This window comes from Odocoileus virginianus, chromosome 5, assembly GCF_023699985.2.
Source record: "Odocoileus virginianus isolate 20LAN1187 ecotype Illinois chromosome 5, Ovbor_1.2, whole genome shotgun sequence".
NCBI lineage: Eukaryota > Metazoa > Chordata > Mammalia > Artiodactyla > Cervidae > Odocoileus > Odocoileus virginianus.
The window spans coordinates 82,111,759-82,128,972 of NC_069678.1; the positions used below are offsets into that span (position 1 = coordinate 82,111,759).

Sequence of the window (17,214 nt, forward strand, 5' to 3'; positions counted from 1 at the left end):
ATCTGAAACTTCACATGTACAATTCTGAGAGCCCTCTTTGAAAAAAATTACAAGGGGACTTCCCTGGTGGTCCAGTGGCTAAGACTCTGTGCTCCCAATGCAGGGGGCCCGGGTATAATCCCTCATCAAGGAACTAAATTCCACATGCTACAGCTAAGAGTTCATATGCCTGAACTAAAGATCCTACATCCAGGCAATGAAGATTGAAGATCCCACGTGCCCACATGCCCTCAGATCTGGCACAGTCAAATAATAAATAAATAAAAATAAATGTTCTAAAATTACAAAGGTAAGATTAGATTCAAAAATGAGTATTTATATGGAATGACATAGGCTAGTGCAACAAATTATAAAATTTTAAAAGCTGAGGAAAATCATGACCATGACAAATGTTTTTAAATAACAATTTTAAAAAATTGTCACACCCCCTAAGTGTTTATTTCCTATGATTTTTGTGCCTTAACTCTCCATAGGGCCAACAATTTTTAAGTGTAATTTTCTGTAAAGAAAGGAGAAATATAATTGTCTTTCATCTACCACTGTTGATCAAACTTTGTTTATTACTGAGAATTTAGAGAAGTTTCCTCCAGTTTCAAAACTCCCTGTTAGTATTGTTATATAAATTTTAAAGGACTATTATGAACATCTATCAAGTTTCTTTTACACAGGAGTTGTAATATTGCAGGGCACTTCAAAATTTCCTGAATACTCTTGGACTTTATTGACACTCTTTTACCAGTTTATTATTGATGTCCTAGTTATAGTCCATATTAGTTTTATATTATCTTCAGTGGTGTCAGTATTTTGGGGATGTGTAAAACATAAATTCACATAAGAATGCACTCATTATTAGTAGTATTGCTACAGGTTTATAAACACAGGAATTTTAATAAACTCTATCTCAAGTGATCCCCATAAAAAAGAAAACATATAATATACTTATCACTGTATAGACTGCATTAAGAAGTGTATTCCTAATAGGTGAGAGGTTCTGTTTCGACGAAGCATCAATAAAACTACAAATTTCCACCTACAATTTTTCACATATTTTTCTCGATCCATACCTTTTAAGCCTGGTTTCTCTTCCATGGCAGGGCACACTAGGGCACACTCATGTCCCTACACGCTCTGGCCATGTATCTTTGTGTCTTGATCCCCTGTGAGTTAGCATAGTGGGCAGTAGCAGGACTCCTGAGAGACATTTCTACACTGGGGCAGCCAGCAGTAAGTTAACTCTGCACAGAGGAGACTGTGAACCACATAAACAGATCCCATTAACCCAAATAAACAAACTATATTCCCAACTCAGCTTCCCTTTAACCTGGTCTCCCAAACACCCACAGATGCTTCAAACCACTTCACAGGAGAGGAAGTAGGGAGTCAGAATAGAAACAGTAATCATATTAAACTCTGATTAAGGTATCTTATTTTTTGCAAATTAAAAAAATGTGACCGTGTAAAGACATTGTTGGGCTTCCCTGGCGGTTCAGTGGTAAAGAATCCACCTGCCAAGCAAGAGACACAAGTTCTATCCCTGGGTTGGGAAGACCCCCTGGATAAGGAATGGCAACCCACTCCAATATTTTTGCTTGGAGAATCCCATGGACAGAGGAGCCTGGCGGGCTATAGTCCATGGGGTCGCAAAAGAGTCAAATATGACTTCAGTGACTGAAACAACAACAACAAATATATTGCTAAGGCCTCTCCTAGAAGCCTATGCAAACAAGGGGCCCATAAGTTTAAATTTCATGAGCTTCATAGAAAACCCACTTTTAGGGGGATACAAAAATCTCAGTTTTTTATTGGTCTAGACACCATCAATAGACAGCATTACTTGCTTTTTCCCCTATTAAGCAAACACTGATTGAATACTGATTATGTCCCAGGCACAAAGGATACAATAGTGCTAAAGTGAATACAGTCACTGCCCTTATAAGCTTATGCTTTCACTGAGATAGACAGCCATCAAATAAAGAATCACACTTTAGATGAATGGCACAAGAATATTTCTTTTGTGGTTTTGCCTGTTATCCCCCAACCAAACCAACTGTTGTTGTGATCTGCTGACACGAGAGAGGACGTCTAGGCAAGCAAGGAGCCAGTCAGTGGAAAACCCCCCAGAGGCAGCTCTCCTCAGACCCTGTGGTTCTCCATGGGCTCAGAGTCTGGCCACTGGGCTCCACTCCTGCCTCAGTCTGCTCATCACCTGCAGTAAGTCTACTATGGCTTTTCAGATTTAGGGTCTCTGGGACCTTGAACTGGAAAAGACTAACTCAGCAGGGCTCCTTCACTGGAAAACCCAGATCCCAAAACCCAGCAGAAAAAATACTGGATACTGACCTAAGGAAGATGACAAAGGACCCTGAAGTGGGAAGAAGTTAAAACAGCTCACTACTTCTCACCCTAACTAAGAAGGGGAAATGAGAATTTCCTCAATGACCTCAGCAGGAGGTTCTGATCTTCCACTAGATTCTGCCCTTCTTTCCTGCCCTCCATAGAGTTAGCCTACGGACATAGCTTTTGACTTCTTTTTTCAGCCAAGCATCTTGAAATATTTCACTCTCTCTCACCTTAATACATCAGTTCACACATAGGTATTGAGTACCTACCAGGTGCAAGGCACCATCTACTCTTACCACACCGCTCTGTTACACTTGACACTGGTAACCATCACTTCCTGAAGCCCTCCTGCCTTGGATTCAGGATTCCCTGCATGTCGAGATTCACTCTTTCACCGGCAGCTCCTGCTCCACCTGGCCCTTACACAGTGATGTTCCTCAGAGCTCTCAGCTCAGCCATTGCTCTTCCTTCTCGACAAGCTCTTTATGGGTTATGGGACCTAAACACATGGGGGCAAATCCCACTTATGTGCTCAGTTCAGTTCAGTCCCTCAGTTGTGTCTGACTCTTTGTGACCCCATGGACTGCAGCACACCAGGCCTCCCTGTCCATCAACTCCCAGAGCTTGCTCAAACTCATGTCCATTGAGTTGGTGATGCCATCCAACCATCTCATCCTCTGTTGCCCCCTTCTCCTCCCACCTTCCATCTTTCCCAGCATCAGGGTCTTTTCAAATGAGTCAGTTCTTTGCATCAGGTGGCCAAAGGATTGGAGTTTCAGCTTCAACATCAGTTCTTCCAAAGAATATTCAGGACCGATTTCCTTTAGGATTGACTGGTTCAATCTCCTTGAAGTCCAAGGGACTCTCAAGAGTCTTCTCCAACACTACAGTTCACAAGCATTAATTCTTTGGCGCTTAGCTTTCTTTATAGTCCAACTCTCACATCCATACATGACTACTGGAAAAACCATAACTTTGACTAGATGGACCTTTGTTGGCAAAGTAATGTCTCTGCTTTTTAATACGCTGTCTTGGTTGGTCATAACTTTTCTTCCAAGGAGCAAGCATCTTTTAATTTCATGGCTACGGTCACCATCTGCAGTGACTTTGGAGCCAAAAAACATAAAACCTCTCACTGTTTCCATTGTTGCCCCATCTATTTGTCATGAAGGGATGGGACCCGATGCCATGATGTTAGTTTTCTGAATGTTCAGTTTTAAGCCAACTTTTTCACTCTCCTCTTTCACTTTCATCAAGAGGCTCTTTAGTTCTTCTTGGCTTTCTGCTGTAATGGTGGTGTCATCTGCATATATGAGGTTATTGATATTTCTTACAGCAATCTTGATTCCAGCTTGTGCTTCCTGCACCCCAGCGTTTCTCATGATGTACTCTGCATATAAGTTAAATAAGCAGGGTAACAATATATAGCCTTGAAATACTCCTTTCTCCATTTGGAACCAGTCTGTTGTTCCTTGTCCAGTTCTAACTGTTGCTTCTTGACCTGCATACAGATTCTCAGGAGGCAGGTAAGGTGGTCTGGTATTCCCATCTCTTTAAGAATTTTCCACAGTTTATTGTGATCCACACAGTCAAAGGCTCTGGTATAGTCAATAAAGCAGAAGTAGATGTTTTTCTGGTACGCTCTTGCTTTTTCGAGGATCCAACAGATGTTGGCAATTTGATCTCTGGTTCCTCTGCCTTTTCTAAATCCAGCTTGAACATCTGGAAATTCACGGTTCACATACTGTTGACGGCTGGCTTGGAGAATTTTGAGCACTGATTTGCTAGTGTGTGAAATGAGTGCAACTGTGCGGTGGTTTGAACATTCTTTGGCATTGCCAAAATCTTTGGGATTGGAATGAAAACTGACCTTTTCCAGTTCTGTGTTTTCCTAATTTGCTGGCATATTGAGTGCAGCACTTTCACAGCCTCATCTTTTAGGATTTGAAATAGCTCAACTGGAATTCTATCACCTCCACTAGCTTTGTTTGCAGTCATGCTTCCTAAGGCCACTTAACTTTGTATTCCAGGATGTCTGGCTCTAGCTGAGTGATCACACCATCATGATTATCTGGGTCGTGAAGATCTTTTTTGTACAGTTCTTCTGTGTGTTCTTGCTACCTCTTCTTAACATCTTCTGCTTCTGTTAGGTCCCTACCATTTCTGTCCTTTATTGAGCCCATCTTTGCATGAAATGTTCCCTCAGTATCTCTAATTTTCTTGAAGAGATCTCTAGTCTTTCCCATTCTATTGTTTTCCTCTATTTCTTTGCATTGATCACCGAGAAAGGCTTTCTTATCTCTCCTTGCTATTCTTTGGAACTCTGCATTCAGATGGATATATCTTTCCTTTTCTCCTTTGCCTTTAGCATCTCTTCTTTTCTCAGCTATTTGTAAGGCCTCAGACAACCATTTTACCTTTTTGCATTTCTTTTTCTTAAGGATGTTCTTGATCCCTGCCTCCTATACAATGTCACAAACCTCCATCCATAGTTCTTCAGGTACTCTGTCTATCAGATCTAATCCCTTGAATCTATTTGTCACTTCCACTATATAGTTGTAAGAGATTTGATTTAGGTCATACCTGAATGGTCTAGTGGTTGTCTCTACTTTCTTCAACTTAAGTCTGAAATTTGCAATAAGGTATTTATGATCTGAGCCACAGTCAGCTTCTGAGCCACAGAAGCTCCGTATAGAGCTTCTCAATCTTTGGCTGCAAAGAATATAATCAATCTGGTTTCAGTATTGACCATCTGATGATGTGCATATGTAGAATCTTCTCTTGTGTTGTTGGAAGAGGGTGTTTGCTATGACCCAAGAGGGTGCATTCTCTTGGCAAAACTCTATTAGCCTCTGCCCTGCTTCACTTTGAACTCCAAGGCCAAATTTGCCTGTTACTACAGGTGTCTCTTGACTTCCTACTTTTACATTCCAGTCCCCCATGATGAAAAAGACATCTCTTTTGGGTGTTAGTTCTAGAAGGTCTTGTAGGTCTTCACAGAACTGTTCAATTTCAGCTTCTTCAGCATTACTGGTTGGGGCCTAGACTTGGATTACTGTGATATCAACACTTACATGTTACAGATTTTATTTTTTCCAAAGTTTTATTCATTTACTTTTTTGGCTGTGCCAGGTCTTGGTTATAACAGGTAGTCCTTCTAGTTATGACACAGGGCTTAGTTGCCATGTAGGATCTTAGTTCCTCAACCAGGGATTGACACTGCATCCCCTGCGTTGGAAGGCAGATTCTTAACCAATGGACTACCAGAGAAGTCCCTATGTTGCAGATTTTAAAATCTCTCATCTACAGCATCGAAACATGTATATTATCTAGGGTGAAACAGATCACCAGCCCAGGTTGGGTGCATGAGACAAGTGCTTGGGCCTGGTGCACTGGGAAGACCCAGAGGGATCAGGTGGAGAGGGAGGTGGGAGGGGGGACCGGGATGGGGAATACATGTAAATCCATGGCTAATTCATTTCAATGTATGACAAAAACCACTGCAATGATGTAAAGTAATTAGCCTCCAACTAATAAAAATAAATGGAAAAAAAAATAAAATAAAATGAAAAAAATAAAAAAATAAATAATTAATTTAAAAAATAAAAATTAAAAAAAAGAAAAAAAAAGTAATGAACTCCTGTGTACCCAGATTTTAATATAATTAAATATAATCCAGATTTTAATAAAAAAAATAAAATAAAATCTCTCATCTACTTTTAGTCTCTCTCCTGGGTTCGATGTTTTACATTCAAATTTCTACTGGACATTTCTACCTGGGAGCTGAAAAGTCACCTCAAATTCAATATATCCAATGTTTAGGGGGCTATTGGGTGGGTTCTGTATAAGGAAATGGGATAGAAGATTCTGGCAAGAAAGCAGTTAAAAGTGAGGAAAGTGATTCTAGGCAGAGGCTCAGAGGTTGGGGGAAAATGTGGGAGTCAAATGCAGTGCTAGATTACCCTATAGATGTCACCAGCAAAGCAAAGGGAACCGCTGCTACAATCTGGGGAGAGAATCTGAAATTTTTTTTAAAAACACCAAAATAAACACCATGGGAAAAGTCAGACCTTTATTGGACTTCCTAATGCTTATTTTACAAGTTACTATTGTTTTTATTTTAAATGTCATAGGAGAGTAGTCTCCTTTTTGAGGCTTAGAAAGATTACAGGTCTGGCCTATGCCTGGGGAGTTGGTGAAATTAAAGTGTAGCTATAATAGGAGCAAAGGAGAAAGGATGCAAGAAGGATAGAGGCTGACACCCAAGAGTAGATGCTTTCTTAACTGATCTCTTCTCTACTGATCTACTGGTTTGAGTCTTTCCAATCCCACTGAAAAACACCCTGATTAATGGCCACAGCACCTTGCATGGTCCGCACTCATAGGTGACCCTCTAGCATGTCCACATCTACTTCTACCACATGTTGAGTATGTCTTTGTGATTGTGCCAAAGTTTGTTTATGCCAATAGAAGTGGTTACTGTATTTACTTAATTAAATATTACGTAAGCCAGTGGTGCAAAAATAAAGAGAATTGTTGTTCCTAAGAACACTGAATTAAATACTCTGGAAAGTTTCCATAGAAGAAAGTCTTTTTAAAATTCTATTGAATTGGGTGTGGGTGAGACAACTGGAAAATAGTTAATGTCTGTTGAATGTTGACTATGTGTCAGGCACTACATGAGGACTGTATGTAAAATATCATTTGAGCCTCATGATAACACTCTGAAGAGAGTATTAAGGAAACTGAGGCACAAAGAAGCTAACAATTTGCCTGAGTTAGGAAGTGGTACAGGATTTGAACCCAGCAGCCTGGTTTGGGAGACTGTGTTTTAACCATTATAATATCATATAAAAAACCTGAAAGTATCATAATCATGGACTCTGTGGCGAGGTTATTTTATAAGAAATATTTAATTTTCTATAGATGTGAGAGTTGAACCATAAAGAAGGCTAAGTGCTGAAGAACTGATGCTTTCAAACTGTGGTGCTGGAGAAGACTCTTGAGAGTTCCTTGGAGAGTAAGGAGATCAAACCAATCAATCCTAAAGAAAATCAACCCTGAATATTTGTTGGAAGGACTGATGCTAAAGCTCCAATACTTTGGCCACCTGATGCAAAGAGCTGACTCATTGGAAAGGACCCTGATGCTGGGAAAGACTGAAGGCGGGAGGAGAAAGGAGAGACAGAGGATGAGATGGTTGGATGGCATCAGTAACTCAATGCACATGAATTTGAGCAAGCTCCAGGAGATAGTGAAGGACAGGGAAGCCTGGTATGCTTCAGTCCATGGGGTTGCAAAGAGTCGGCTGTGACTTAGTGACTGAACAACAAGTTCTTGTTCTATTTTGAAGCTGAAGTCCATAGATAATTCTATATGGATGCAGTCATTCAAAAATCAGACTCTGCACTTAAGGGAACCTGAAGTGGTTGTAGATGTATATGTTCTAAATTAGAGTAAGACATTGAAAACATATATATATATATATATATATATATATATATATACAGTAATTTTTATGATTTTCCACTGTAACTGATTTTGATTAATCACCATACGAGCCATGCTAAATGAGTAGGACTTCTGTTTCAGAATTTAAAATTTCAGGGATGGAATAGCAATAGATGAAGAATCAGTTATCTCTCTAAAACACAAATCTGAATATAACACTCTTCTTGCTTAAAAACCTTTGATTTCCCCCACTCTCTCCTAATTGGGAAAAAAGCCAAAGTTACAAACAGGATCCAGCTTACCTTTACAATCTTATCTTCAACCCATCCACTTACTCATATTTCTAGTGATTTGTCAATTACCTCACACTCATTCATGCTTCTGTATCTTTGCACATGTCATTTTCCTTGCCTGGAATTCTCTTTACCACCTCCTCCAGTGAGAGGTCTTACTCATAATTATTCTTCATGCATTTATTCAACACATAATTCTGAACATCTATTTGTGTGAATAATGAACCAATAAATATATTTGAGGTGTGTCTGCTCAGTTGCTCAGTTGTGTCCAGCTCTTTGTGACCCCATGGGCTGTAGCCTGCCTGGCTCCTCTGTCCATGGGATTTTCCAGGCAAGAATACTGGGTTGGATTGCCATTTCCTACTCCAGGGGATCTTCCCAACCCAGGGATAGAACCAGAGTCTCCTGCATTGGCAGGCAAATTCTTTACCACTGCACCACCCGGGAAGCCCTATATATATATATGTCTTTACTGAAATAAGTTGTTCTTTTCCTTCAAAGCATTTATTGCAATTTACCATTTTCTATTTCTCTTTGCGTTCATTTGTTTAATGCTTGAGGGAAGGAGGAAAGGAAAAAGGAAGAGGGCAAAGGAAAGTAGACATGAGCTACTATGAGAGCAGCAAGAAAAAGCAACCAGTTGAGAATATTCTGAGGTGCTAACTTAGGAGCAGATCTGAAGGGTAACGGGATTAGCTGGGCAAAGTGGGCTGGAGGCAGGAGTGGGTAGAGGCAAAGAGGTGGGTGGGAGGACATATGTTCTGGATCAAGGGAACAGTAGGTACCAAGACCCAGAGACAGAAGGAAGGGAGACAAGTTTGAGAAACTGAAAGAAGGTTGGGGTGGCAAGACGATCCAGCTCTTTCCTGTTGTTTAGTCGTTAAGTCATGTCTGACTCTTTGCAACCCAATGAACTGCAGCATCCAGCTCTTAGTAGGTTGCTAACAAATGTTACCTAAATAATGCAACACTATCATGTCAGTTTTCACTCTACACTATTTTCTTTTTTTTTTTTTTTTTTTTTTCAGAAGATTCTTTTATTAAAACTGGGTGACATTGATAAGGGGGCAGTACAAAAAAAATTTTGGTCCATGAAAAAAACATAATAATTCAGTTAATAAAAACAGTTATCTTCAACAGGGACACTAGGAGTGCTGAGCTTCCTTCTCATGGTTCCAGCCCCAGGGACAGAGGTTGTCCAGTGTCACTGTGGGGAGAACCTTTCAGGGAGGGGGGTGATTAATGACTGGAAGGAGAAGATGGGGAGAGAACCCTGCTGTCCCCAGCATGGAACAGGCAGGGATACAGGGCTGGGGGGTGTGCTCGCAGGAGCCTGAGGAGGGGGTGGGGAAGCAGGGGCTTTGTCAGTTCTGCAGGTTTACAGCCCATGCCGAACGGAATTCCCCCTCTGTGCCCAGCTGTCTCCCACCCTGCTGTGTTGAGTCTGCGAGCCTGGGATATGCTAACTCGGGGGTGATACAACCTGGAAGAATTTGAGGCTCTCCTGGAAAGATGCAAAACCATCTCAGTTCCAAGGGGCCAAGATCGCACAACAAGGTCCTGCTGCTACCTGAGGGGTCTGAAGCTTTGAGGGCGGGGGCTGGGGAGTCACAATCCTGTGAGGCAGGGAGAGGGAAGAGTCACAAACTCAAGTCAGCGCTCTCTGCAGCCCCAGGCGCGTTCACTCCTCAGTGCCCCAGCAGTCACCAGCGGGTGTCAACTGGGCAGACAAGGTACAGGAAGACAGGGACGGCCCAGGGCTTTTACCCGTTTGATCGCAGGCCTGTTTCTCCATGAAGGGATGGGGGAGGCAGGGTGGAGTGAATGAATGAATCACACCTCCACGCTACAGCAGAAAGGAACAGCCTCCACTGGCAATGACGGCACCCTAGGTGAGGTCCCTGGGGCTCTGACGGAAAGGCAAGATTCCCCTACCCGAGTGCCCTCGGTCAGGACAGACAGGAGGGAATCCTCAACAGCAGCTACAAGGAGTGTGCTGGGAGGGAGCAATACTACGAGAACAAACTCTAATACTGATGTGGACCCCCTGTGAGGGAGGGGAGAAGCACTGAGACAGCAGGCCCATCGGGAGGGCTGCGGACTGACCTGGGGCTCAGTGGAGCCTGAGAGCCAGGGTTCCTTTAGTGCTAGAGGGCAACAAGTGAAGGGAGAGTTTGCTCCAAACCTGTGGAGGGAAGGAAGGAAACTGGATTCTGTTATCAGGAGAGCCAAGATCAACTAGCTTATAGAGTGCCCCCAGGCCTGAGTCGTGGAGAAGGGGCTACCGCTCCCAACTCCCGGGTCTCTGAAGGGCAGGATCAGTGTAGCTGGTCCCCTTGAAGACCACTTGGCCTTAGGCCCAATCCATTCAATGCACTGATTACCACTACAGGTTCTCTCTCTAATACTATCTAGAGGTCCTACGCAGACCAGGGGAGGGGAGAGGCACACGGGAACTTTGTGGGGCAAAGGGAAGCTGGGGATAGGAAGGGGTGGGGTGGGAGAAGAGGCTAGCCGGTGTCACACGAGACCCTCTTCATTCTGGTGTTGTCCTAGAACCGACAGCATCCCCTGGAAAGCCCCAAGCAAGACCAAGGCAGGTGCTCTGAGGCAGGCAGCACAGGGCCCAAATAAAGAAATCGGTGCAGCCACATCAGGGCTGTGGGAGAAGCCCTATGTATTTCGGATTCCCAGGGCTTGCTCTAATTCTTGTCGTCTCTGTTGCACCTTGGAGTAGAAATATCGACACACAGCCTCCTGGGCCCAAGGCTGGAAGTAGAACTCTGCTCGGCGTTCCTCCTCTGGGTTACCCACCACATCAGTCATGGTCTTGAGGTCCCGGCACTGGGACTGAAGCCAATCATTGATGAAACCCTGAGGGTCTCTGGCAAAGCTCAGCATGAACTCCCGCTGGGTCTTCAGCTGATTGATAGTTTCTATTGTCTCGTGGATCTTGTTGTCTAGAGTAGCAATCTCCTGCTGGCTGGCAGTAGACAGCAGAAAAGAATTCATCTGGGTCTTCAAGGTATCATCCACTTCCACATCAATGTCATAACAAGCTGTCTTTTTCTGATCATTCGGGTCAACACTGATGACATGATTAATGATAATGGGTTCAGGGGGCATAAGCAAGGCATGGAGCCGTTGGGGAATCTCTGAAAACTTCATACGTTGAGACTCAAAGATCTGCTGGAGGTACTTGTCACAAATGACAAACTCCCGCTCATGTGGGTCCTGGAGCTTGTGTGTCTTAATATATTGCCACAGTGCTTGAATGATCACCGGACGGGTCTGGGTGTGAATGCCCAGAAGCCGAGCCAGACGAGGGTCTAATTTAAACTGAGGAGGCTGGTAATCCAGCATCAGCAGGACAGTACATCGTACATTCACATCTCCCGGCCGCTTCACCTGGAAGCCATCCGTCTCCTGGGTAGTGGCGGTCCTGTGCCATTCTACCAGATGGTTGTCTGGTCCATACAGGTCTTTGTCCAGTTCGATCACCAAGGATTTAAAAAAAGAAGAAAACTTCCTCTTTTGTTTGGTGGCATCATATTTGGACAAAGCTGAATCCTCCAGGAGCCGTCCTTCTACCCGAAGTTCCCAGGAGGCCACCGTCCCTTCCCCATCCTCAGCATCTGACTTAGCCGGATTGAAAGTGTTAGAAATGAAAATTCGCAGCTTCCGTTTTTGCTTGATGGGACGTTTCAAGGCCTCCTGGATATCTAGCCGTTTCCTCATGATAGTCTGGTCCAGTTTCCTTTCAAAAGCCAAGAGATCCATATAGGCCTGGGATTCTGGTACCAGTTCACGAATCCTTTGAGGTAGAATTTTGTCAGCCATCTTCTTTTTTTTTGCATTGTGGTTCCGATTTTGGACCGCCTGCTGCTGGACCTGCTGGATCTGCTGAGGCGCAGGTCTCTTGCGGGACTGGTCCATCCCTGACTGGGCCAGGCCAGGTCGGACTGAAGGGTTCCCCCCATAGCCAGGGGGTCCCATGGAAGGTCCCTGAGGTGTCATTCGGCTGCCTGGTAGCATACCTGGTCTCGGATAGGCCGCTCCAGGCATCGGGGAGCGGTATAGCCCTTGACCCGGCGCCGGGCCCATTCGCACCGGAGGCCCCGGTGTCCCGCCCGGGCCCAGGGCAGTCGCCGCGCCCGCCCCTCCTGAGGCTCCGGCGCCGCCGCTCGGAGCCACGGACTGGAAACCCGCCCGGGCCGCCATCTTTCCCGGAGCCCTCACTCTACACTATTTTCTTACATAGAACTCAACTCCATGGGCTTTTCAATGCTCTGAGAGGTAAATGGCCTTTCTTGTAAAGGGGGAACTGAAGTCTTCCTTAATGTGCCATTGAAACCAAATAAAAATCATGTTATTTGTCCTGTCTTATTATTATTATTTTCTTAAATTTTTTTCCATTTATTTTTATTAGTTGGAGGCTAATTACTTTACAATATTGTAGTGGTTTTTGCCATACATTGACATGAATCAGCCATGGATTTACATGTGTTCCCCATCCTGAATCCCTTATTATTTTTCCTTCTCTTGCAACATGTAGTAACCATACCTCATTATAGGAGCGCTGGACAAAAAATTCCACAAATTCTGCAGTGGAAAGAGCTCTATTCTCTCCCAAATTAAACACCATCAGAGACTGATGGAAATTGTCTTGGCTTGGGTTACCCAATAGCCTTTACTTGTTCTTTCCCACTGAAGGTCTTAGGGCCTTTCTTCAAATCAAGTCCTTATTCTGGGAATATGACACTTGAGCAATATTTTCACTAGAATCACAAGATCCCAAGGATAGAAAGGTCTTTCAGGACCATTTTAATTTGCCCCTCACCCCACCCCAAAGCTGAGAACCTCTCAGGAACCTTGCTTATCATCACTTAGCTCTCTGGCTTCAGGGTGTCCAGATGAGCTCGGGTCAACCAGGGACCAATGGTCAGGTACTGGAGCCAGAGAACTCAGAGATATACTTGATCTTCACTAGGTTTCCCTGTTTATTCCCAAAAGTTTGTGCTATAATCACAGCTTTCTGACTAGTTGATCCTCTGTCTCTGTTGCCAGCTCCTTCCCTTGTCCCAGACTTAAATTAATTTTTCAAGATTCTTTTCTCCTTTCAATCTACTCACTTTTCCACATTGTTTTCAATGTTTTCATCATCTCCAGTTCATTCATTTGCAGTTCTAACAAACCTCTATTTTTTGCATTCAACTTGAACAGCAAGCTCCTTAAGTAACTAACTAAATGAGTATTTATTGGGTGCCTACCATATTTTCCACTCCACAAATTTCTCTTTCCTTTGATAAGACCATGAGCCCCCCAAGACTCTGACAGCAGCCTCACTGCTGGTCCCATCTCCAGCCTCTTTCCTTTTCCCAAACCCTAATCCCATTCCCAGGTGGCGCTAGTGGTAAAGTACCCACCTGCTAATGCAGGAGGCATAAGAGATTTGGGAGGAGGGCATGGCAACCCACTCCAGTATTCTTACTTGCAGGATCCCATGACAGAGCCCCCTGGCTATAGCCCATGGGGTCGCAAAGAGTTGGACATGACTGAAGTGACTGGAGTGCAAAAGTAGGAAGTCAAGAAACACCTGGAGTAACACGCAAATTTGGCCTTGGAGTACAGAATGAAGCAGGGCAAAGGCTAACAGTTTTGCCAAGAGAACACACTGGTCATAGCAAACACCCTCTTCCAACAACACAAGAGAAGACACTACACATGGACATCATCAGATGGTCGACAGCGAAATCAGATTGATTATATTCTTTGCAGCCAAAGATGGAGAAGCGCTATAGTCAGCAGAAACAAGACCAGGAGCTGACTGTGGCTTAGATCATGAACTCCTTATTGCCAAATTCAGACTGAAATTGAAGAAAGTGGGGAAAACCACTAGACCATTCAGGTATGACCTAAATCAAATTCCTTATGAATACACAGTGGAAGTGAGAAATAGATTTAAGGGACTAGGTCTGATAGAGTGCCTGATGAACTATGGATGGAGATTTGTGACATTGTACAGGAGACAGGAATCAAGGCCATCCCCAAGAAAAAGAAATGCAAAAAAGCAAAATGCCTGTCTCAGGAGGCCTTACAAATAGCTGTGAAAAGAAGGGAAGCAAAAGCAAAGTAGAAAAGGAAAGATATTCCCATGTGAAGGCAGAGTTTCAAATAGCACGGAGAGGTAAGAAAGCCTTCCTCAGTGGTCAATGCAAAGAAATAGAGGAAAACAATAGAATGGGAAAGACTAGAGAAGGAAATGGAGAAGGAAATAGCAACCCACTCCACTACTCCTGCCTAGGAAATCCCATGGACAGAGGAGCCTGGTGGGCTATGGTACATGGGGTTGCAAAGAGTCGGACACGACTGAGCTACTAACACAGAGATCTCTTCAAGAAAATTAGAGATACCAAGGGAACATTTCATGCAAAGATGGGCTCAATAAAGGACAGAAATGGTAGGGACCTAACAGAAGCAGAAGATGTTAAGAAGAGGTGGCAAGAATACACAGAAGAACTGTACAAAAAAGATCTTCACGACCCAGATAATCACGATGGTGTGATCACTCACCTAGAGCCAGACATCCTGGAATGTGAAGTCAAGTGGCCTTAGGAAGCATGACTGCAAACAAAGCTAGTGGAGGTGATGGAATTCCAGTTGAGCTATTTCAAATCCTGAAAGATGACACTGTAAAAGTGCTGCACTCAATATACCAGCAAATTTGGAAAATGCAGCAGTGGCCACAGGACTGGAAAAGGTCAGTTTTCATTCCAATCCCAAAGAAAAGCAACGCCAAAGAATGCTCAAACTACCGCACAACTGCACTCATCTCACACACTAGTAAAGTAATGCTTAAAATCCTCCAAGCCAGGTTTCAGCAATACGTGAACCGTGAACTTCCAGATGTTCAAGCTAGTTTTAGAAAACGCAGGGGAACCAGAGATCAAATTGCCAACATCCACTGGATCATCGAAAAAGCAAGAGAGTTCCAGAAAAATATCTATTTCTGCTTTATTGACTATAGCAAAGCCTTTGACTGTGTGGATCACAATAAACTGTGGAAAATTCTTCAAGAGATGGGAATACCAGACCACCTGACCTGCCTCTTGAGAGGCATAGTTCATCACAGTCTGATCCTGTATGCAGATCAGGAAGCAACAATTAGAACTGGACATGGAACAACAGACTGGTTCCAAATAGGAAAAGGAGTACGTCAAGGCTGTATATTGTCACCCTGCTTATTTAACTTCTATGCAGAGTACATCATGAGAAACGCTGGGGTGCAAGAAGCACAAGCTGGAATCAAGATTGCTGGGAGAAATATCAATAACTTCATATATGCAGATGACACCACCGTTACGGCAGAAAGTCAAGAAGAACAAAAGAGCCTCTTGATGAAAGTGAAAGAGGAGAGTGAAAAAGTTGGCTTAAAGCTCAACATTCAGAAAATTAAGATCATGGCATCCGGTTCCATCACTTCATGGCAGATAGATGGGGAAACGGTGGAAACTGGCTGATTTTATTTTTCTGGGCTCCAAAATCACTGCAGATGGTGATTGCAGCAATGAAATTAAAAGACACTTACTCCTTGGAAGGAAAGTTATGACGAACCTAGACAGCATATTAAAAAGCAGAGACACAATTTGCCAACAAAGGTCCGTCTAATCAAGGCTATGGTTTTTCCAGTAGTCATGTATAGATGTGAGAGTTGGACTATAAAGAAAGCTGAGCACCAAAGAATTGATGCTTTTGAATTGTAGTGCTGGAGAAGACTCTTGAGAGTCCCTGGACTGCAAGGAGATCCAACCAGTCCATCCTAAAGTAGATCAGTCCTGGGTGTTCATTGGAAGGATGATGTTGAAGCAGAAACTCTATTACTTTGGCCACCTGATGCGAAGAGCTGACTCATTTGAAAAGACCCTGATGCTGGGAAAGATTGAGGGCAGGAGGAGAAGGGGATGACAGAGGATGAGATGGTTGGATGGCATCATCAACTCGATGGACATGGGTTTGGGTGGACTCCAGGAGTTGGTGATGGACAGGGAGGCCTGGCGTGCTGTGGTTCATGGGGTCGCAAAGAGTTGGACACGACTGAGTAACTGAACTGACTGACTGACTGAACTGACTGAACTGACTTAGCATGCACATACACAGTCCTGCCACAACTGGATCAGGATCATTCTTCTTTTCCAAAGCCCATACTGGCTCACCTATCTACTCAGATAGAACTTTGGAACCACAAGATTTCAGGATCTGTATTAGTGGTTCCTGGCCCACCTCCCCTACCCTGTTGCCCTCAAGGTTAGTGCTCTCTGTAGGCTGCCATGACACCATAATGTTACATTAAGGTATTACAGGAGTCTGAAGCACCTTAAGAGGGACAAGATATACACACACACACACATATATAATTATAACTGATTTGCATTGTTTTATGGCAGAAACTAAGACAACATTGTAAAGCAATTTTCCTCAAATTAAAATTTTTTTAAAAATTGAAAAAAAAAGGTATTACAGGGCAGCACACATCACTCCCCTTTTAGGCATCATGTTGTCTAAATTTCTTCTCTTCCTTTCCTTTTGCTCTCTTTCTATTTATCCCATTTTCCTTCCTCCCTCCTATGATCCCCCATGGGTGACTCAGTTCATAAGACATAATATCACCTTGTGCAACCACTTCCCAAGCCTGTCACTGAGGTGTCCTCCCTAGCATTTTATGTTTGAAGCATGCCCTTGCTAAGGTGAATCAGTGTGAGGAGACCAAACTCACATTCTAAAAAGAGATTTGACCAGAACAAAAGAAAGAACAAAATAAACAGAAATCCAGTAAACAAAGAATGATAGGAAAATGGTTCAGCAGTTTCTTGTACAGTCAGACAAACACTTACCATATGACCTAGAAATTCCACTTATAGGTATTTACTCAAGAAAAATAAAAACTTATGTTCACACAAAAACCTATCTGAAATGTTTACAGTGGCTTTATTCATAATCACCCCAAACTGGAAACAACCAAATATCCTTCAACTGGTAAATAGATAACTATAGTACAGCCATATAATAGAATACTACTCAGAAATAAAAAGAAATAAACTACTAAAATAGGAAATAGGATGCCAGGAAC

General features: G+C 43.2%; 2 protein-coding genes across 3 annotated transcripts in view; both read right to left on the reverse strand.

Moving 5' to 3' along the window:
* Positions 1–17,214, reverse strand: part of RNF220 (ring finger protein 220) — a 271,239-nt gene that overhangs the window by 193,885 nt on the left and 60,140 nt on the right. The gene's annotated exons all lie outside the window — the stretch shown is intronic.
* Positions 9,086–12,315, reverse strand: LOC139035250 (SWI/SNF-related matrix-associated actin-dependent regulator of chromatin subfamily D member 1). The gene has a single exon (XM_070468266.1). It carries the CDS (start codon positions 12,306–12,308, stop codon positions 10,761–10,763), a length of 1,548 nt encoding a protein of 515 aa, XP_070324367.1. The 5' UTR covers positions 12,309–12,315; the 3' UTR covers positions 9,086–10,760.